The sequence below is a fragment of the Helobdella robusta genome, assembly GCF_000326865.2.
Source record: "Helobdella robusta unplaced genomic scaffold HELROscaffold_2, whole genome shotgun sequence".
NCBI lineage: Eukaryota > Metazoa > Annelida > Clitellata > Rhynchobdellida > Glossiphoniidae > Helobdella > Helobdella robusta.
The window spans coordinates 4,367,732-4,391,652 of record NW_008704083.1 but is presented as its reverse complement, the minus strand read 5'-3'; the positions used below and the strand labels follow the sequence as shown (position 1 = coordinate 4,391,652).

General features: G+C 33.7%; 1 protein-coding gene across 1 annotated transcript in view; it reads right to left on the bottom strand.

Moving 5' to 3' along the window:
• Window positions 1–18,288: 18,288 nt before the first annotated feature.
• The window catches only part of HELRODRAFT_64295 (hypothetical protein), a gene marked incomplete at both ends in the record, with an annotated part of 6,272 nt that continues 639 nt past the window's right edge, over window positions 18,289–23,921 (bottom strand). Inside the window, 3 exons of the mRNA XM_009017330.1 lie at window positions 18,289–18,780; window positions 19,582–19,649; window positions 19,740–19,790. Of these exons, the coding sequence (XP_009015578.1) occupies window positions 18,289–18,780; window positions 19,582–19,649; window positions 19,740–19,790 (611 nt within the window). The remainder of the gene's footprint in view (window positions 18,781–19,581; window positions 19,650–19,739; window positions 19,791–23,921) is intronic.

Sequence of the window (23,921 nt, the reverse complement as noted above, 5' to 3'; positions counted from 1 at the left end):
CACACAAACAAACACAAACACACACGTACACTCACACACACAAACAAACACAAACACACACAAACACACACGTACACACACACACAAACAAACACAAACACACACAAACACACACGTACACACACACACACAGAGACTTATTAAGTTAGATTTCGGAGCACACAAAGACGCAAACCTACACCTCTGCGGACATTGTATTTTGCACGTTAGATGAGGAGGTGGATGGATTGATAAATGGTGGTGGTGGTGGCTGCTTCGTACATTCCAGCGTGCATCATTTTAATTTTTTTCTTTTAAAAGCATTAGATGATCTGTACCTTCTTCAGCACTGAAATCATCCTGATGATGATGAAGGTGTTCACAAATGTATTGGTGATGATGATGATAATGATAATGGTGATGATGGTGGTAGTGATGATAATGATGATGATCATTACCATCATCATCACCACCATCATCACCACCATCAAGTGAGGATGATGATGATGATGATAGTGGATGATAATGGTAATGATGATGATGATTATAGGGGATGATGATGGTGATGATAGGGGATAATAATGATGGTGATGATGATGCTAACGGTGATAACGATTGTGAAGGTGACATAAAAGACGATATGTGTTGATATAGTAAGACGATGTGTAGAAAATGTGTGGCTGTTAAAAAAAACATGTAGGTTGGTTGTTGTGTTGTTGTTGTGTTGTTGTTGTGTTGTTGTTGTGTTGTTGTTGTGTTTTTGTAACGTCAATGTTTAAAAAAGAAAGTGGTCATGTTTATGTTGAGCTGTTGATGTCAATTAAAAAAAAACAAACATACATTCATGGTTGCATTCCTTTCGATTAAAACTCATTCTTTAGAACAAACAAACATGCACTAACAACACACACACACAAACACACACACACACCTATAATGTCATACACAAACACACACATTTATACATACATACACATATACATTGTAACATTGTATGTAACACTGCATGTATGTATACACACACACACACAGACACACACACATACATACATACACATATAAACATTGTATGTAACACTGCATGTATGTATATCTTCTCGGGAGCAGGCATATAAACTTATAAAAGTGTAAACAGTACGTCGTTAATGTCTAACGTCGTTAATGGATGTAAAATGACGGAGTTAATATCATTTTAGTTGCGTGTGTGCGTGCGCGCGTGTGTGCGTGCGTGTGTGGCTTTGTGTTCATGCATGTTTGAGTTATGTGTGTATATGTGTGTTTGTGCATTAGAGTATTGTTTGTGTGTTCATTTCAGGTTGTGTTTTTGTGTCTGTGAAGATGTTATAGCTTGTGCATGTGCGTTTGTGTGTATGTGTGTTTGTGTCTGCGTAGGTACGTGTGATGTATGTGCTGTAGATGAAGATATGTTTTTTAAGGATCGATGCCTGCTGTGAAGACATGTTTGTTCACGCACATGTGAATCAGTGCGCGATTGTGTGCGCGAATGTGCGTCCATTGCATTTGCATTTAGAAAAATAAAACAAACGTATTCGTGTCTGGTAATTTAGTTATAGAAAATTTATTTTGCTAAAAGCATTGCTTGTTTATCATGTGTATATTATTATTTTTGTTACAACAACAACAACCACAGTAACTACAACAACCACCGCCACCACAACACCAGCAGCAGCAACAACAACATAAACATCATTAACAACATCAAAAACAACATCATCAACAACAACATCATCAACATCATCATCAGCAGCAACAACAACAACATCAACATCATCATCAACAACAACAACACTTGCATCTACAGAAAGTGAAAATAAGGGGCATCTACCTGTATTTGAAGTTAGGGGGAACAATGTTATCATACAAGAACTGGCCGAGCAGTGTGAGTCTCACCTCACCTACTGCATGCTTCAAACCGCAATTTAATGCACTTGGAGGATCTAATTAAAAAACTAAATCTATAATAAAACCGATTAATTTCAATTAAAGAACAAATTAAAATGTTTAAATCTTGTGAGCGTTAGTGTGTGTGTGTATGTGTGTGTGTGTGTATGTTTGTGTGTGTGTGTGAATAGAATGGTTTTTTTCAGAATCATCTTCATCTGTAGTTTAACGGCGTTTTAGCACTGACAGACAATCTTTACGCCTTTGGTCTTTGTTGTGAATCTTTTGAAAAGTAAGACAATTAGATGTTTTCTGTAACGGCAATGTTCCTAGTTAACTAATAATAATTAAAAAACCTCTCAAACTAGTTTTGTTGCATTGTTGTGCATTGCGTTCTGAGCAGATAAATTTTTTATGGGTTCCTCAAATGGGTTCCTCCTTTTTATGGGTTTTTATGGGTTGTTGGCCCACAGCTTTGGAATGAGTTTCAGCTGAATTTTTTAGACATGCGTTGGTTTTGAACAAGCGCAATACAAGCAAGCATAACAAGAACAAGAACAACAACAACAACAACGACAACAACAACAGTAACAACAACAACAACAACAACAATAACTACAACATTATGACAACAACGTCGTAACAAAAAAAATTAGAGCAACGAAAGCCCTGTTTGTGTTTACTACTACTTAAGTAATGTGCAATGACCAGACCTTCCATATGAGGCTTCATATTCAGTCTGCAACATGTGGTGTATGTGTTCAATCATTCACGAACCACCCACCATTAACTTGTCTGAACGCCCAAATTATAACATAACATTTTGCATCTTTGTATGTAGATACAAATAAAGGATGCTTATTAGAAAAGATATAACGTATTAATGTTTTTTTTTATAACTTTATTTTACGTGGTCAGTGGTCACAAATTTTGACAGAATAAGTGTGTGAACCACAGGAACACATGTATTATAAAGTGTAAATATGTATATGTGTGTGTGTGTGTGTGTATGTGTATGAGTGTCTGTGTGTATGTGTATGCGTATGTGTGTGTGTGTCTGTGTGTAGATGTGTGTGTGTAGATGTGTGTGTGTATGTGTATGTGTGTATGTGTGTGTGTGTGTGCAGTGGTCAGTGTAAATATTCGAATGTTTGAGTCTTTTAATCTTCTTCTAAATGACTGTGCATGTTTACGAGATTGCAAAGTGTTGTTTTAACGTACACAACACACACTCATGTACACACACATACACACACACAAACACACACACACATATATACTCACATATACACACACACATACACATATACAAACACACACACACATATACACACATTCATAAATACATCCACACACACATACACAAACACACACATATACACACACTCACACACAAACACGTGTGTTTACAAACAAACCTACAAACTAAACTGTACTTTAAAACATAAACGTTATTATCAGTAATGATGACGATGTTGATGAAATTGATGGTGATGATGAGAGTTAATAAGATGAAGACGGTAATGACAATAATGATGACGATTAAAATGGATTGAGATAATGATTATGATGATGATGCTGGAGTGCCCCTCCACCCATCAATCAACAACTGGAGCATGACATTCAATCAAATCATCCGTGAGTGCCTGCGTGCGTGCGTGAGTGAGTGAGTGAGTGAGTGAGTGAGTGAGTGAGTGAGTGAGTGAGTGAGTGAGTGAGTGAGTGAGTGAGTGAGTGAGTGAGTGAGTGAGTGAGTGAGTGAGTGAGTGAGTGAGTGAGTGAGTGTTTTGACAGATGTGACAGATATAACACTTTGCTGATATATATGAGTGAGTGAGTGAGTGAGTGAGTGAGTGAGTGAGTGAGTGAGTGAGTGAGTGAGTGAGTGAGTGAGTGAGTGAGTGAGTGAGTGAGTGAGTGAGTGAGTGAGTGAGTGAGTGACAGAAAAAAATGACAGAAACTAGTGAATGAATAAATGAATAAAGGTATTAGTGAATAAATAAAAGTAACAAAAAATCGTTTGAACAGAATTACTTTTCGTTTCAGAATATCTCATAAATATTGTCTATTGCGATCTTTTCTGCTTCGTGTTTACAACAAAACTTATTTTATCAATTTAATGTTAAAATTATGAAAAAAATTGTTACATTTCCTTCAATGAAGCTATTCCACTGTTGCCTCTGACGAGCTCATGACGTGGACATGTTTGTAAACTGTTGTCTCAACGCATTAACATCACCTTATAACATGAATGTATGTGTTTGTTTGTGTTTGTGTGTGTTTGTTTGTGCGTGCGTGTGGTATTTAGGTGTGTGTTGTGTAAGAGCTAGTAGGTCAGTGTGTTTGTGCGAATGTTTGTACTTGTTCAGATCTTATGTTATTATGTGGCATGTTGGTGGCACATGAATGAGTGCGATGAAATGAATGAGGCATTGTGCTCACAACACACAAAAGACAAAACAACATCTTTCAAAGCTTCTGTAAGAAGTCATCTCATAATATCTTCTCACCTCCCGATTCTCAATTTTTATTCTCACCGAGTTCAAAATTGCATTTTTATTAATAGAAGTTTTCTTGCTATAGACTGTCATGAAGTTTATGAAAATAGTTTTTGTTAAAATTCATTAAAAATTTGTATATTTTTTTACATGCATATAAATTTTGATTTTTCACGTGTAAATAACAAATCATTTTACACTGAGAATAATTTTTACAGCACGTCAGTATGCACATGGCCTAGCAGATAGGAACGCAAAATTGTCACAAATTTTTTGTTAACAAATTTAAACCCCTCCTACAAAAGACACACATTTTTGGCAACGCCAGTGGCCACAGCCAAATTTTTACCTCGGGCCACGAAAGACCTCTGGCTGGCACTGTGCATGCATGTACGTAAGTTTCAATTTAGGGGAATGTATATTATTTTATGTTTGTTATAAATTGTACCACTGCTCTGTTTATGCGCAAACAAATAGCGAAGACAAGCATAAAAATTAGACGTTGAAATGTTGAAAGGTGTTTGATTATAATGAACTTGCGTTCGTGATTTTGCACGAGATTGAAATTATGCGTGGCAATAAATAAATTGTGTAGCGCGAAATTTGTTCTGCTCTTACTTTCTTACTTGTACAGCGTGTATGTTTAAATCAAAATTCTTGTTGTTTATATCTTTGTTTACCTTTTAAAAAAATGAGTTCTGTTTCTTTTTTTTTCCATTTTTATACAACATGTTTGATTTTTTGGTTGTTTCTCAAAAACGTTTATGTAATGAATGGCGTAATAACTTTTATAGTTTGTTAATGTTTTTGTTCATACACTTTAAAAACCATAAAATGGATTTAATCGTTACTAACTCCAGTAACAGTATCAAAAACTTGAGTAGTAATTTGTTTACTATCGTAGTATTGTAGTGAAATTATTATTTTTATTATAATTATTTTTATTATAGTTGTTGATGTTATTAGTTGTTGTTGTTGTTGTGGAAAATGATGGATTTGTCGGTTGAGAAAGAAAGACAAGACATCATCCGTTTGAGACTGCTTGGCGCCTGCTCCTTCTCTCCTTCTTTCTTTCTTTTCTTTCTTTTCTTTATTTCTTTCATTTTTTCTTTCATTTTTTTCTCGTTTTGTCTCTCTCTCTCTCTCTCTCTCTCTCTCTCTTATGTTGTGTTTGTTTGCCAATTTGTTTGTTTGTGGTGTGTGTTTATTTGTGTGTTTGTTTATGTGTGTGTGTGTTCTTCTGTTTGTTTGCTTTTTAACTGTTTATTAAATGTTTTATATATTAAATGTTTGTATGTTTGTCAATTTTTTTAGTTTGCTGTTCGTTCATCTGTTCATTTGCTTTGTTCAAAGTATTTGTTTGTAACAAGTAGATTCATTTTAATTTTTTCATTTAACAAAATTTTCAAACAAAATTGTCTTATAGTTTTCAGTTATTTTCCAAATTTATCATAACAATCTGTAGGTCACAAAAATGTTTGTGCAAGTTATTAGAAAAAACAATCAAACAAAAAAAATCGAAATAGAGAAGGAGGAAGAGAAAAGTAGCGTGGAGTACTCATGAATTATAGTAGTTTTCTTGTAGTGTAGTAACATCATCTGATGAACAAGTTTAAAGTTTAGTTGGTTGAAGGTTCGGTTGTATCTGCTTATAACAGTTTTTGTAACAGAAATTCACTTTCAAATAAAAAAAACATAATATGTTGTTCATTTCGTAATGTTGCAACAGCAATTATTTCAATGGAAATAAAGTGTTAGCAAAAGTTGGATTAGTTTTTGGCAGAAATATATTTTCTATCACAAAATAATCGAAATAGACATTTATTTATTTAATTGAAATTTTTGTTTAATTATAAATGACTACAAATTTTCAAACTTGTCAACTTGTTAACAGAGTAAATTTTGTGGAAAAATCAGTAAAATAATTAAAAAAATTGAAATGGTTAAATAAAAATAACCAGAAATTAGAAATCCGATTTTATGCTCATATTAACACTGCAACAACGCACGGGTTAATATTGGAACTTTAGCAAAGAACTGTCATTTCACCGGTAATTACAAATAGTTAAGGTACTTGTTGTGTGGGAGTTGAGAGAGAGTTTGCAGAAGCATGTCATCCAACCCGCCCATCACTACAGCCCATCCCTCTTTCTTTCTCGTTACATCTCGGCTACATTCCTGTCACATCCCAAGTACTTGCTCACTGCATTCATTCATCCTTCTCGTATCATCCTTCTTTCTGTTCTACCTACTGATCATAAGATGCTAATGCTTCGTTCGGGTCGACCTCTAACTATTTCTTCGGCGCTCTAAGTGATGATGATGATGACGCTGATGACGATGATGACACTGATGATGATGATGATAACGCTGATGATGATGATGATAACGCTGATGATGATGATGATAACGCTGATGATGATGATTATGATGATGATGATGATGATGATAATTGTGATGATAATGATGATGATGATGAAGAGGATGACAGTAAAAATTATGTAGGTGCTGATAATCATGATGATCGTTGCAACTTCATTATTTTGAATTCAATATAATGATGATGGTGATGATGGTGATGACGATGACAATTTAGGAACAGTCTTTAACGATTGTGATGATGTTAATGATCTGTTTGTAATAATGATGAAGATGACGATGATGAGGAAGATGTGAGTACAAATTTTAACACTTTTTCCATTAATAAATTGAATTTTTACTGTCCAATTGAAAAGCCAAAAACTGTGATGATGTCGATGAAAATAAACATCAAATGACTTTGCTGAATTAATTGCTAGCTGCCCTCATTGTTGTAACATCCTCATCATCATCACCACCACCACCACCATCACCATCAGCATCATCATCAGCATCATCATCATCACCACCACCGTCATTATCATCATCATCATTATCATTATCATCATCGCCGCTGTAGTCGTGATCATCATCATCATAACCATCCTTCAATAAAAGAAATTCCCATGACGGTGTGTTGGTATTGTGCATTAGAATGCATCCATCCATTATATAAACTTGTATCTCTCAGTAAGTTTAGTTCATTTTGTATGTGTGTGTGTATGTATGTACGTATCTGTGTGTGTGTGTGTATGTACGTATGTGTGTGTATGTATGTACGTATGTGTGTGTATGTATGTGTGTGTATGTGTACGTGTGTTTGTGTGTGTATGTGGGGTGTGTGTTGTATGTGCGTATGTATGTGCATAAATCTGTGTGTATATTTGTATACTTTTTAGAAGTTTTTACTGTTTGTTACATTTTCTTCGGTCAAATTGCAAACATAAATAAATATCAACATAGATATTAAGAATAATTCTTCTATAATTTTTCCATTATCATCATCACCATTTTCATCATTTACATTATAAATACCCTCATCTGCGTTATCATCATCATTAACAACAACGATATCATCATCATCATCATCATCAAAAACACCATCATCATCATCCCCATCAAAAACACCATCATCATCATCACCATCAACAAAACCATCATCATCATCATCATCACCATCTAAAACACTATCACCATCATCATCACCATCAGCAACACCATCATCAACAACACCATCATCAACAACACCATCATCGTCAAAAACATCAACACCATCAACACCATCGCTTTCATCATCATAAACACCACCATCATCATCATCATCATCGCCATCGGCAGCAGCATCGCCGTCATCATCATCACCACCACCACCATCATCATCATCACCGCCACTATCATTATCAGAATTGCAGATGCGGGAGAATATGACGGGGTGACAGAAGTGAAGAATGTTGTACGTAAGATGATAGGTGATTGACAGTTATACGATAATTCAATTTCTCATGTTGCCGTCGTTAGATGACATCATTTTGTGACGTAATTTTTATGACATCATCAACATTGCTGTCTTCGTCAACGACAACATGGCCTGCTTTCAACAACAACAACAACATTAACATTGCTGTCATTTTTAATAAGAAAATGACATCAACAAATTTGCTTCCATGTAACCATTTTTACTCACAAAATAATTTCACTATCAATTTATCTCACAATTTGGATACCCTAAGCCAATACGTTTGTTGCTCCATTGTTGCACTTTGTGTCACTTTCCTCTTGGCCCTGTAATTTAATTTAAAAAAAGAGAACAGTTTTCAATGCTACATTTATCATTAATATCTCAACTCTCCTTCCAAGAAGCAACATTGCTGGAATAATCAGATGACTGCTGGAATAATCAGATGACTGCCTCGACAATAAGGTACTTATGTTATCAACAATTAATAGTTCCTGCTTGCATGCTCACTATCTACCTCTAACTAGCCATCAAACAAGTCAAGTCTACGTCACAACGGCTTGACCAGGGCAGTAGAAAATTCTATGAAATCATATAGGACGCACATGATAAATATATATATCAATTTAGATAGAGATATCATTTTTTTATGTTAATTTTATCCGCAAGACACTCTCTACAAATCAAAAGGAGAGCTGAATGAATGGAAGAACCTCAACGTCAATGTGGTTTAGAAGGTTTTTAGCGCTCAGTTGAAAGAAATTTAAATTAGGCCTGGAGAAAGGAACAATACTGTTATCATTATTTGTTATTTTTTATAATTTTTGGCATATTTAACATTAGGATCCCAACCGATTCAACTGACATCAATGAACTGATCACTACCGATTTAATCATAATAATAAATGTTATCATTTTTGTAGTCACCATCGTTATCGTCACCATTATAACACCACAGATGACGTTGAAACCGAAAGATAGATAGATGGATGGATGGATGGCTGTATGGACGGACGGATGCATAGATAGAAAGATAGATATAAAGATAGATAGTTAGATATCTGTTGAGCATCTTCGATAAATGGATTGGACGGTGGGGTTTAATAAATAAGCCTGACTCCATTATCCATACTTTAAGATCTGACTCCTGCGCGTATGTTTGACCTCCAACATACCGGAAAGGTCGTGACCTTTGACCTCTTGTTGTCGTTGTTATTGTTGTCTGTTGTTGTTGTTGTGCTGTGTGTCATTGTATCTAAGCGATGGAGATGTCAACGTGGTTGTTGTTGCTGTTGTTGTCTCAAGTGAGTTGTTGTTGTTGTTGTTGTATTAAATGAGTTGTTGTTGCAATGCCTGTCTTTGTGCTGTATTCAATGTGTATGGTTGCTAGTCATTTCAGCTTTTTTTTATAATTTTATATGAAAATTTTATGGAAAACAATTGAGATCTTTTAAAAATAAATTTTTGCGTTAATTATCAAATTTCAAATCTCACCTATTTTAATCAATATTACCATAATCAATTAATTTTTTAATTATCTCTATAAAAATCAGAAATTGACGCAGAATCTGTTACAGCATGCATGAAAATAATATAAAATAAAGACAATAAATAAGAGGGTAAAATTGGTTACATATGGAAAATAACATTCGCGATATGGTATATAACAAATATAACTCATATTAAAGGAATTAAAAAAATTTTAATACGGAAACAAAAATTCTGAACGGCATTCGTTACAAAAACAACCAGACATTAAAAACACCACGTGACCAGATCACCATGATCATCACATTACGTTGCGCTACTGTTACACGTTCTATCTGTTGGAATCGATGTGAAAAATTTGCGAATAAAGATAGTAAGCCTGAGGTTTCGACAGACAGCAAATAAAACACGAATACGCAGTCGGATCTGTTTTTGCAGCTTTATTTAAGGTGAGCCGGCTTAATGTTGTTACGTAATGAAAAGTGAGTCAATTGAGTTATTGGCTGACATCATCATCAACATCATCATCATCATCATCATCATCATCATCATCATCATCATCATCACCTTCATCATCATCACATCATCATCATTACATCATTATCATCAACAACATCATGTTTGTTGTCAACATCATAAACCAATTTTTAATCGCAATCATCATCATAATCATCATCATCATCTCTACCAATATCATCATCATTATCATCATCGCGATTACCATCGTTATCATTACCAGCACCATCATCATCGACATCAACGCTATCTCCAGCCTCATCAGTACATAATTAACACTTGGTCTGTTTCTATATTGCGTTTCTGGAACGAGTGAATGGATTGGATGGATGGACGAATGGATGAATGAAATATGGATAAAGAATGAATGAGTGAATAAGTTTAGTGGATGAATGGATGAGTTGATGAATGGGTGATTGAGGTTGATTAATGAATAGATGGATAGGTAAATGGATAGATGAATGAATTAATAGACAAAAGAATAGATAGATAAAATAATTGAATTGATGTAAAGATGGATGGAAGAGTTGAATGGTTGGGTAGATGGATGAGTTGAATGGTTGTTGAAGCGGCGAATTAGCAACTCAGGCGCGCGCTCCATTGCAAATTGTTTGTTGATGGAGGGAAATCAATGAAAGGTGCTGCGTTGTTGTTGTTCGTCCAAAAGTCCATTAAATTAATTACGTGACTCGTGCGTGTTCCGTCAGTTCAGCCGTGAACGATCGGTTATTGAATTAATTAAATTAAACGTTGAAATGAATTCATCAGCTGCTAAATTGATGAAATGATTCATTTATTGTATGGATAAATTGAATGAAAAAGATAAATATAAAATGAAACATCATCAAGTCCCATGACAAGCAGCTCATTCAAACAAAACAATTATTCAATTTATTAACAACAAAACAACAACAACAACAAAACAACAGTTATAAAAACAACTGCCCTATTACGCCAACAGACGAACTGAGTTTTACATACAGCCACAATGTGCGCTGGTTTTACAACAGCAAAATGGCAACACACAACCGACTAACAGGTAACACAACGTTGAATGATTTATAACATAATATAATGAACTGTGGAACACGAAAATGCTTTTAACAACGTCTACAACAACAACTACAACAACAACAACAAAGAAACAAAACAACAATGAGATAATGACGACGACGACGATTATGATGACATCAACAAGAATGGATAATATTTGAAACCCGATCCTCCATTGACAACATGCTCGCCACAAAAGACTGGTTTTATTTTCCAGTTGCACATACAACACGAGACACACTCCATATTTTTTTGCAACCATTTTTTCTTACTTGTGTGTGTATGCGTGTATGTGTGCGTGTGTGCGTGCATATGATTTATATTCATTTATGTTGTGTGAGATAACTTATACAACTGAATAAACATAACGCAAACCTTAACATACAATTCAGTTTTGCATGAATTTGCGTATCAAATTTACCAATACTGACATTCAATACCTTCCGCCATAATAACATAATGTATCCTCATAAATAACCAACACACACGCACGCACACATCAACACACATACACACGCACGCACAAACACGCACACAAGCAAATACGAAACAAAACACACGGCAACGACTAACTTATCACGACTCCATATTTGAGATGCAAATTTGTAGAACAGAAACACTTCAGTTATTTTTTAAAGCAACTCAATAAAGCCTCATTTCATTTGTTAGTTTGCAGTTTTGCATCATTCACGATGTACTTGCGTGTCAGGGCACTAATTTGCAATCTTAATAAATATTTCATCGAACAAGCTTTCATTTGCACCGTGTATATATTACAGTATACTGGCGTTTAAATCGTAGGTTATGTTTAAGTTTCGTAATTGTAAGTTATTTTTAAGGTTCGCAATTTCAAGTTATTCATAAGATTTGCAGCTATTACTGCTACAGGAAAGTTAATTTGTAATTGAAACTTCGGTTGCACACAGAACAAACACTATGCAGTGAGGAGCACTCTGATTTTTTAATGAACAAACGTGCCATCAAATCATAATAAACAGGCGTGCACGCACATGCTCCTAAAAGTTTCTTAATGGATTGTAAGTTTCTACAGGTCTATAAAAAATTTTAAATCAGCTTTTCAACACTAAGGTGATTATACTGCTGTGAAAATTCAACTAAAATGCACTATATAAATTTATCTAAACATGTTGATGTTGATATTATTCAATCGATAAGCCAAAAAATCCGCATGGATCATATTTTCCATTATTTTGTTTCAAGTTGATCACTACTTAAATTCAATACACTTAGCAAAATACAGCCGAAAATTGATTAAATCCAATTTGTTTTTATTCATTTCAAGAGTTTTTGCACTAAGTTCCCTGATCTAACGAGAGAATAATTTCTCCAATATTTGTCGTTAATTATGTATTGATTTTGCAAAAAACTTTTATTTTTAACATTTTTCATTAGTTTGGTGTAAGTCAAATACGTTTGTTGGTGCATCATCTGGTCACATCTTTGTAGAATTTTCAAAAAATTGCTTGAATGTTTGCAATTTGAATTGTTCTTCCAGTATCTAAATTGTTCCTATCACCTTCAATTGCAGCAAAACAACTTTTTAAAAATTTTCACAATGGCTCAAAGAAATATATTAAATAGGTTTTTTTTAAACTTGAACTGTATTCAGAAGAATGTTCTATAAGATTGTTATTTACATCTCGTCTACTTCAAATACGTCACATTTTACATTAACACTGCTGCTTACACTGCATTGCATTGCTTCTTCTCATTGTTTCTTCTTCTTCTTTACTTCTTCTTCTTCACCACTCTCACTGTCGTATTTGTTAGGTAACTTCAACTGTAACTGCCCACAATTTTCAAAAATTAGAAGAAACATGTTCCTAATTGGAACATTTTATTTTGCCGAAAATAAAAATAACTATTTTGAAAATTGTGCTCCGTTTTGTAAACATTAAAAAATTATTGAAATAAAATTTGATATTAAACTTCAATCAATTCAGAAAATATTTTTATGCACATGTATAAAAGTTAATTTAAAATAAATTGATATATTGCACAATATCCTGATTAGGTAGGTAGAGAAGAATGCAGCAGATGACAAAAACTCATTAATTAATGTACACATATATATCTCACATACATTTATAAATACATACAGTAATAAAGTTGACCAATAGATTGATAATGAATGATGAATATGAACATTGCTGGTGATGTGTTGTGTCATAATGTGATAATGTTAGAGGTTGCACTGTACATTATTATGTGCTGCTGGACCGTCAGTTAGTTATTCAACTGGACTTAATTTTAAATCGCCATCGTAGCTGAGGGCTCCTGCTGAGTTGTGGGGGGGATGCTGGCGAAGGTGATGTAAGGAATAGTTTTGCTGTGGGCGATGATGATGAATGTTCATTTCATATTCATTTACCAGTTTATTACTATTATTATTGTTGTTGTTGTTATTGATATTACTAGATGCATTTAGGTTGTTGTTATTATTCATGTTATGATTATTGCTGTTGTTTATCAGCTTTGACTTTGCCGCGAAATCGTTCGAGTTGCTGATTTCATTCTCGATAGATCGATTGGAGCCAAACGAGTTCAATAATTGTTGAATGGGTGGGGTTCTGTGGCGCGCCATCGTCACGTGACCTGAATATTGAGAATTCATTGGATCGGAGCCGTCAATTCTGAACAGAGGGCTACTGTAATTTGAAAATGTTGACCAATCAGCGTTTGAATGAGTCATTGAGGTGGGATTCAAATATTTGTCGACGTCCAATGAGGTGGATTTGAAGGAGGACGTGGTGACCTCTGATTGGTTGTTGATTGATGACGTGTTTTGTGGAACTGGACTTGCTGCCGTTATCATGTTCATATTCTTCAACTGTTGAAATTTTAAAGTAATTAACGAAACCTAACAAAAATAGCAATCAGAAATAAATTCGAAATCAATTTACATTTTTAACTCGAATTACATTTTATGTAAAAATTAAAAATGATACAAAATTAAAATATCACATAATCCGTTATCATCACCACCCTTGTTCATCATTATCATCGTCATCATCATCATTACCATCATCATCATCATCATGCAATTGTTGTTCAAGGGTCATATGGCGTACAACAATTGCTTAAATATGTTTTCATCCTTTTATTCATTCATTCGCTCATTCATTCACTCGTTCATTCATTTATTCATTCATTTCTTCATTCACTCTTTCATTTATTTTTCATCGTTTTAATTTGACCGACCATTTTTTAATTGAAGCATTTTGTAATTAAGACTTTGTACACAATTTTCAATCAAATTGTTTGATAGAGTGATGAAAACAAATCACATTATTAATTATACTATCTTTCTACCCTGTAAAAAGTATCTAACCTAGGCAGACTGCTTCATTCATCTGCACATGCAAGAAGGGTTCAGGCCTTCACACTTTGTGTTTGTTGTTATATCATGCTACTTAGAAACAACTACAAACCCAGAATTGCGTTTGTCTGCGTTGCGTTTGTTTGCCTGCCTTATATTTAGGAAATGTCTCCTTAGAATGTCTTTCGATTGAAGGGAATGTCTTTTTGATTGATAGAAGATTGCAAATGTTTGGTTTTAGCGATAAGGTATGTTTTCTTATAAATCACATCAACTGATGTAAATAAATGATCGACCATACACATACTCACACGCACACACACACATACACTCTTGTACATTAATACACAAAATCCACTTTCCACACATACACACAACACACACACATATTAGAGAGAGAAAGAAAGAAAAAAGATTGAGAGAGAGAGAGAGAGAGAGAGGGGGGGAAAGAAGGAAATGGATAATTATTTTAGAAATTTATAAATATGTTATCTGTTAAAGTTAATTTCCTACATATTTGAATATTTTATTAACTATTTAATAAATACTAAGAAGAATTTTTTTACAAGACTTATCCTAGTGTGGAGTGGTCGCGGAGAATTTAATGTACATTGTGATACGAAAGTATAATTATTATACATAAACATCTTGATGTATCAGCCTAACACATCAAGATGTCGATGTACATAATTATAAGACTAGGACAACGTGTGAACGGCTCTGCCTTTGATGGCTTTATTATGGAGAATGAAAAATATAAAAAGTTGAAATGAGTGAGTTTAACATTATTCTCCAGAAGTACTGCGATCACATCAACGCCTCCACGACTCCAATGTACAACTGACTGAGAAACAAATGTAGTCATTGCGAGAATTTTGGAATTTGAATATTTTCAAAATCTATTAACCACCCGATGAAGATGATGAAAATGATGGCGACGATGATAATGATTATGATGATGAAAATGATGATAGTGATGATGATGAAAATGATGATGGTGATGATGATGATGAAAATGATGATGGTGATGATGATGATGATGAAGAAGGAATTTGGATTTACATTTTATTGACTACTAGACGCAATAAAATATGAGTTAATAGATAGAAAAATGAGAAAAGAAAGAGAGAATTAATGAACAAATGAACGAATGAACGAATGAATGAACGAACGAACGAACGAATGAATGAATGAATGAATAAATGAACGAACGAACGAACGAATGAATGAATGGCTGAGTAAACTAATTCGATGATGATAAATAGCAAAAAATATAAATAAAACTAATGAAGTTGATGAAAAGCGAACAATGAATGCGATGATGATGATGATGGTGGTGGTGATGATGATGATGATGGTGATGATGACAAAAAGGAATGAATGAAAAAAAAATAAGAGAATGATGATGATGATAAATGATAAAAAGAATGATAAAGATGATGAATAGCAAAGAATGAATGAGGATGAAGATGATGATGAAGATGACAAGGATGATGGAGAAAAAGATGAAGATGGTGAAGAAGTTGAATAGCGAAGAAGTTGAATACGGCAGATGGCTTCATTTAAATCATTTCTGTTTATTTAGCATCACTTTGATGTTGCTTGTTATATATTTATCATTAAGATGTGTGGATGCCTTATTGTTATTGCAATTGTTATTATTGTTTTTGTTGTTTTATTATTATTATTATTACCATTACAATTGTTATTTAAGTTGTTTCCATATAATCATGAGTGTTGTTGGCTAAAGATGTTGTTATTGTCAATGTTATTTATTAATAAAATATAATATTTTTGTTATTAATATTCAATTGTTATTATTTTTCCTATTATTAACGTTGTTAAAATTATCTTCATTTTGTAGTCGTTAGTGTTGTTGATTGTGTTGTTGATTGTGTTGTTGTTGTTGATGATGTTATAATATTGTTTGTTAGTTCTTTCAATGCTACCACAATGTTATTGCTGTTATTTTTTGTGTTTCATTCTGATGTTGTTGTTGTTGGCGTTGTTTTGTTGTTGTTCGCTTTTGATGGTGTTGTCACTATTATTTTTGTCGTTGTAGATTTGGTAGTAGTGGTAGTTATAGTAGTAGTAGCAGCAAGCAGCAGCAGCAGTAGTTGTTGTAGCAGTATTGTTGCAAAAATCAATATTGTTACTGATCGAAATATTGTAAATTGTTATGATTGCTATGAGGTTGTGGGCATGTTGTTTCGTTGTCTGGCTTGCTCTCAACGCTGTCCAATAATTTAAAAGTTTTTAATAATACTTTATAAAGATTTTCCAACGAGAAAAATTTTTTCAAATGAAATGCTGGACACGCTCGCATCGAAACATTACGCCGACAACTAACACTAACACAATTGTGCAGTTGTTTTTTATTTTAAACAATTTATGAGACCTTATTTCATCTGACGGCGATGTTACAAAGCTATGGAGATGAAGAAATGGATGATGGTGTGGAGGAAGATAAATTGATACTAATAATACTAATTATAATAAAAACCAGAACTTTTCATCACGTAACATTGCCTATATTTTTCATATTTTTATTTTTGTAGCTGTTATTTAAAGTAGCCAAAAAAACTTTAAAATAATTAAATCTTAAATTTTTGCTCCTTATTAACCAATTATTGAAACTATTGTCCGAGTTTTCCAATATACAAATCCGCCAAAATTAAAACTTGCTTGCTAAAAGCATTGGAAGTAATGATTTATAGGCAATAATTTTTCTACTAGAAAACCTCAAAAATTGAAATATGAATTGTGAATAGTTCAAAAAGTGATGCATATTTTATCACCGCTTCCAAGAAAGGTGTGACCAAGTGCTCTTCTCCATGAAGCACTTCTGTCGTTTTATTTATGATTTTACGACTCTATCAACATTTTCTACTCATTATTTCATCTTTTGCACTCATTTGGAAACAGTTTTTTCATCTTTTTATTTTCGCGATGAATTGTTGTTGTAATTGGGATTGACTGTTTTTTGTTGGGATGACATATTTGGCATGTTTCAAAGAACAACGTGCTAACGCTTATAACAAATCATGCACTGGCAGATAAATTCTTTTTGAACCTGGCAGTACAACTCTAGGCTTACAACTGTTTTGTGTGTTTGTTTGTTTGTGTGTCTGTGTGTGTGTTATGACTGTGCAGTTTTAAATGCGCAAACAAAGTGAACATCAACAAATTTGAGAAGCATTTTTACTCTACTATTACTAATACCAGAATTACTACTACTAATACTACTACTGTTACTTCTTTAACAGACAATTGACTCTACACACAACATTAACACTATTACAAATGCAGCAATGAATACACACATGTACAAGTAGCACTTATTTCCTTGCTACTCTTCTGTTACTTTTACTTCATTATTACTATTGTGCTTACTACAACAGCTAATGCTACTGCTGCTGCTGCTGCTGCTACTACAACTCTTATTTTTAAAACTACTAATACCAACAATTTTATTGACATTATTAACTATTAAAATTACTTAACTGTTGTTACGGCCTCACTTCTGTTACTATAACTTCCACTAATACCTCCAAAATATTTTCTAATTCGTCTTAGCTAGAAACAGTGTATAATTTTAATTAAACAATCGATATTTAAAAAATTTATTAAAAATTATTGGCAGCGTATAAACGAAAGAATGTAGTTACAAAAGGCATTTAATAAATTCTTAAAACATTTTAGAAATCGTTTTTCAAGCGACAGAATGTACAAGATAGGATTTTAAAAACATTCCATCGTAGACGAACCTTTTCTTGATTATGTTGTTGAATCTGCTTGATGAGAATGGTCCTCTTCTTATCTTTGCATCGCTTGTTCTGGAACCAAACCCTGATGACTCGAGAGTTGAGGCCCGTCATCTCGACCAGCTGGTCCTTCATCAAAGCGTCTGGCCGAGGGTTGGCGGCGTAACACGTTCGCAAGGTGTGCAGTTGTTTCTCGTTCAGAACGGTTCGTACCCTCGTCGTTTTGTTGACGCTGCTGCTGCCGCTTGAAATGTTGACACCGTCGCCATGTTTGTTGCGGGAATGTTGAGAAGATTTGTGTTGCCCTGTTGCTGATGTGCTGTTTGTTGCTGAGCATGAGGTAGAAAGTAAAGAGGGTGATGATGATGATGGCGAGAGTTTGTGGTTGTGTGTTGTGCAAGTTGTTGTCGGAGAGATGTTGTTGTACTTGATTGAGTTGTTGCTGTTGCTGTTGTTGACGTTGTTGAAACTTTCAACCGCCGCGTTTTCAAACTTTTCCAACATTAAGCTTGCATTAGACAACTCGTTATCCTTTCCGATGCTCTTGTTGCCTGATATGTTGTTGTCGTTCATGTTGTAACCTTTCATAGATGTTGTGGTGGTCGTGACGTAGTGGTTCTGAATGTTTTTGTCATCGTAAAAGTATCCAGCGTTTGCTGAGCTGATGACATTTGAGGAGTCTACAAAACCGAGATGACCTTTTGTCGTGCAACTCAGGTTGTCACTATCGTTGTCGTTGAAATTGATTGAGTTGTTGTCGAACGAATGACAGTTGTACGACTTGCCACAAGAATCGTTTTGTTTTGATGAGATGACGTTGTGGCTGACGTCGTTGAGACTGCTACTACTGCTGCTTCTCTCATCGTCGTCGTCAACTTCATTGAGGTTGTTGTGGCAGTTGTGGTAAGAATTGTTGCGTATAAGTGGCTGTTGGTGAGTGTTGTTGTGCACTGTGTTGTAAGTGAAACTGCATTCCATGTCTTTCGAGCAAACAATATCACCTGTGTTATGATGTCATATTGTGTCGTTGTTTGTCTCATGTTGTGTTGTTGTTTGTTTGATCAGATGTTTGTCTGTGTATGTAAATGCACGAACACTCTCATGTTTCAAATTTTCATTTACTTTCCAACTTGCACGTTAAGTAACTTTTAAAAATGGATGAACGTAATGTAGGAAGATGATGTACCAACCATTTTTAAGCAGGCAATAATGTTCGCCGGCACCCACCCGCTTGTTACACAAACTGCACGTGAAACACTCGTTGTGGAAGATCCCCTCGTATCTTTCACCATCAACTCCATTGCTGTTGCTACCGCCAAACCACTGACCCAAGTTACCATTTCTGTGTCCACCATCTTTAATGCTGCCAAAGATGACGATTTCACGCACCAGATCTGAAGCGCCAAATGGCTGGCGGCATTTGAAGCAGCGGATGCCTCGAGAGCTGTCAGTGGTTCAACAAAATGTCGTGTGGTCAGTTGATGCGGTCAAATGATGCGGTCAGATAATGTGGTCAGATGATGTGGTCAGTTGATGTGATGCTGGCTGATGTGACATTGGCTGATGTGATGATGTAATTTATAATAATTTACAACGTTGAAAAACGTTGCAGCGTGATGTCGTGTAATGTGTTGTCAACATTCATAGATATAAATAATGTAACATGTTCAGCCGTATACTTTTAAAACTCAATCTTGAGTCATTGAGATCATTTTATGTTATTTTTGATTTGTCTTCAATGAAGTTTTTTAGCCGCATTGTCAAAGTTTAAAACAAAAACAATGAAATATCTTCCCGCCAAAATAAAAGCAGAAGTTTAATTAGATTAAGATAACGTCTGACATGAGAAGACATCATAGTTAATACTGTCTGCATGCTTGCTAATTGACGTGTGAACTGCCTTCGCATGTGTAAACATCAATGCTCAATCCACATTCTTCATGTTAAGCGTGCAATGAAATGTTCTGCTTAAGTGTTGTTTGTTAAGTTCGTTTCTTCCTTCTTTTGATTGTCTGCTTGATTGTCATGAACTTTAAAAATATTAAAAACATTTTGTTATCGAGATGTGGGAATTGCTAAAATTATTAAAGACAACAAACTGTTGATTGTCAAGATTAATGTGACGCATAATTGGGGTGGTATGCTGGAATTTTGAAAATTAAAAAGACAAGTTAACGGAATAAATTTTGAAAATTGTTGAACAATCCTGAGTAAAAATAGTTAAAAAATCACAATTTGTATTACTATTAACATAAAATATTTCAAGATAACTTTTTCAATGGACAAACAACAAAATTGTCAACGTCAACATCTTCCATGATATCATCTCAAACAACAACATCACAAACTTTGAGATAAAGAGCCTCATAAAACCACCAGCACCAACAACATAAGCAATAATATTATCAATAGTCATAACAGTATCGTCAACAACAACAACAACATCATCATCAACAACAACAACAACAACATCATCAACAACAACAACAACATCATCATCAACAACATTAACAACACTAACAGCAACACCAACAACAACTGCAACTTCAACAACAAACATCAACTACATCATCATCAGCAACATTAACATCAACAGCAACAATAGATAAAGAACCCGACGAACTGTGAACTAATGAATTGGATGTTCGCTGGATTAAACGTCACGAACATGCCTTCCATAAATAAATCTGACGTCACTGACTTGGAAATTCCCAATTCTAAATATAGACTCCTTGTGGCGCCTGTTGACGCGACAACAATTAAGTTTTGTTTTGTTGTTTTCCCTTGTGATATTATATATATATATATATATATATATATATTTATAACACCACATATATATATAACGTCATATATATATATATATATATATATATATAACATCATATAAATATATATATATATATAACGTTATATATATATATATATATAAACTTTTTTATCGGCAAAAATCAAAAACAATAATATATTGCTTTTTCTAAGTGTATATATATATATATATATATATATATATATATATATATATATGTATATGTTAGATTAAGACTGTCAGAAATGCAATTATTGATAAAAATCAATGCATTTCCGACAGTCTTAATCCAATTTCCATTAAAAAACCACGGACTGGAAGCAACACCGTGGACAACCGCGAGGATCGACTGGAACACGAACTTGAAACCGAACTTGTGCAGTTCGTTACCATACGCCAATGTTATGATATAACTTCAATGATTTTTAAATTTCCAACACCAGTGTTGTAATTTTTGACGATCGTCAAGTTCCGATAGGTGAACACAACTCATCCTCAACCGAAAAACGTGATGGAAAATTGAGAAGAATTACGAATCTCTTGGTAAACAATGGATACTGCACAGTAATGATCGAGGATATAATTTAAAATAAATTACAACAACTCAGCAGTCAACAACATAATAATCCAAACACTGGCACTTTCTTTTATTATAGGAATCATATGAACACCAACTACAAAACGGACGAATCCGTCTAATAACAAATCTTTTATAAAAATGTCAAACCAACTAACCCTTCTGACAAAATAAAACTACGAATTTATTATAGGAATGCAAAAACATCCAACCGTATCATGAACAACAACGTGGTTCGGCTTTAAAATGTAGCCATCTGATATCTGAATTAACATGTCCTTTTGACGGCTGTGCACGTCAGAATGTTTCGTATATCGGAGTAACTACAACATCGCTAACTAGACGTCTGACCATGCACAATAAGGAAGCTTCTATAAAAACACACTTAGAACACACACACAATATTGGAACTACAAGAGAAATCCTGGACAACAACACCAAAATAATATACTGGAATTCCAGACATTTCCATCTGAAATTAGCCAAAGCCATTCTCATCAACATAAAACAACCCCTGATAAACAAACAACAAAATATTTCAACAATACTCCCAACAATTAGGATTATAGTAAAATAAAATAACAACAATAAATGATACCGATGAAGACACTGAAGAAGGCAACATCGACAAAGTGCTGTCAAAGCAATAAAACACAACAACGAAGCAATAAAACACAGTACCAAAGCCCTTGGTTATATAACTTCCCTATATAAACAAAGAACAAAGCTCTGGGTTAAACAAATTCTCGATATAGAGTGCAACAAGTGCTGAAGATGATTGAAAAATCGAAATAGGTCCTATACACTCGAGAATAAATGAATTGGAAAACTATATATGTATGTGTTTGCAAATCCTCACAAAAACACTACAGTATATATCAAAACCGCTAACTTAACCATCCGACGAACAAAGTTTACATTCAGACAGAGGAACAGACAAACCGAAATCAGACAGACTGAGAGACAAAGAAACAGAGAAAGACAATAAAGTAGAAAGAGAGAGAGAGAGGAAAAGAGAGAGAGAGAAGAAAAGAGAAAGAGAGATAAAAGACTAACATAAACAAACAAACAGAGCAAGAAACAAACGAACAGACAGGCAAACATTTACAGACAGAAAATAATAAAGAAACAAAGATGGAGACGACGATGCATATGCTAACAATTACGCGAATTAAAATTTTTACCGCAACGTTTTCATAAGCGAATATTATTTATAACGCCACCAAACAAGTATTAAAACATTCGTCCAAGTTAAATATAACTTGAAAACTGTTCAAATTTATAATAATAAAATATCGACAATATGCCTTTTTTAAAAAGTCAAAATCAAAACAAAACCATTTATTTTTAATTTGAGTCATTCTCATACGACTTTATCTGCAAATAAATACACAGATATATATATATATATATACATATATATATATATATATATATATATATATATATGTATATATATACAGCTTGCAATGTATAAATGCCTGGGATTTGAATTTGAACGTTTTATTCTTGCTTTGTTTCATCATTATTTATAACTGATGATGGAATGATGAGGCGTGTTTTAATACTGCAAATGATGATGATGGAATGATGTTAAAATATTACGCAGAAAAATAACAAAAATTTTCTTTTTTTTATTATATAGAATAAATTATTTTAACTCCTCATTAAATTCTACACCATTGTAATTATCATCGTCGTCATCACCTACATGTATGCCAGCATTATATTAATTAATTATTTTAATTTTGATTTATTACTATTATTTTTATTTTTCTTATTTATTTATTGCAATTATTATCATGATTGCTAAATTAATCATTTCTTTTGTCATTTATAATCACCATGATCATCACCATCATCATGATTATCATCATGATCATCACCATCATAATCACCACCACCAACATCACCGCAAACAAACTTAATCATCCGTACTTAGCAATACGAACAGGCAATTAATTATTTATTTGATGTGCCTCACTCATCCTCATCAACATCTAATTATCACAAACAACGCTCCAATACCTCATTCTTACCATGGTAAAAATTAACTTAATTAATTAAGCTAATTTGGCCAATAATTTGACCAATAGAATAATTCAATCGTGAGGCAGTTAAACAACTGGAATTAATAATTTGTTTAATCAACTTATAATTGAGTTCAATCATTCAATCAAT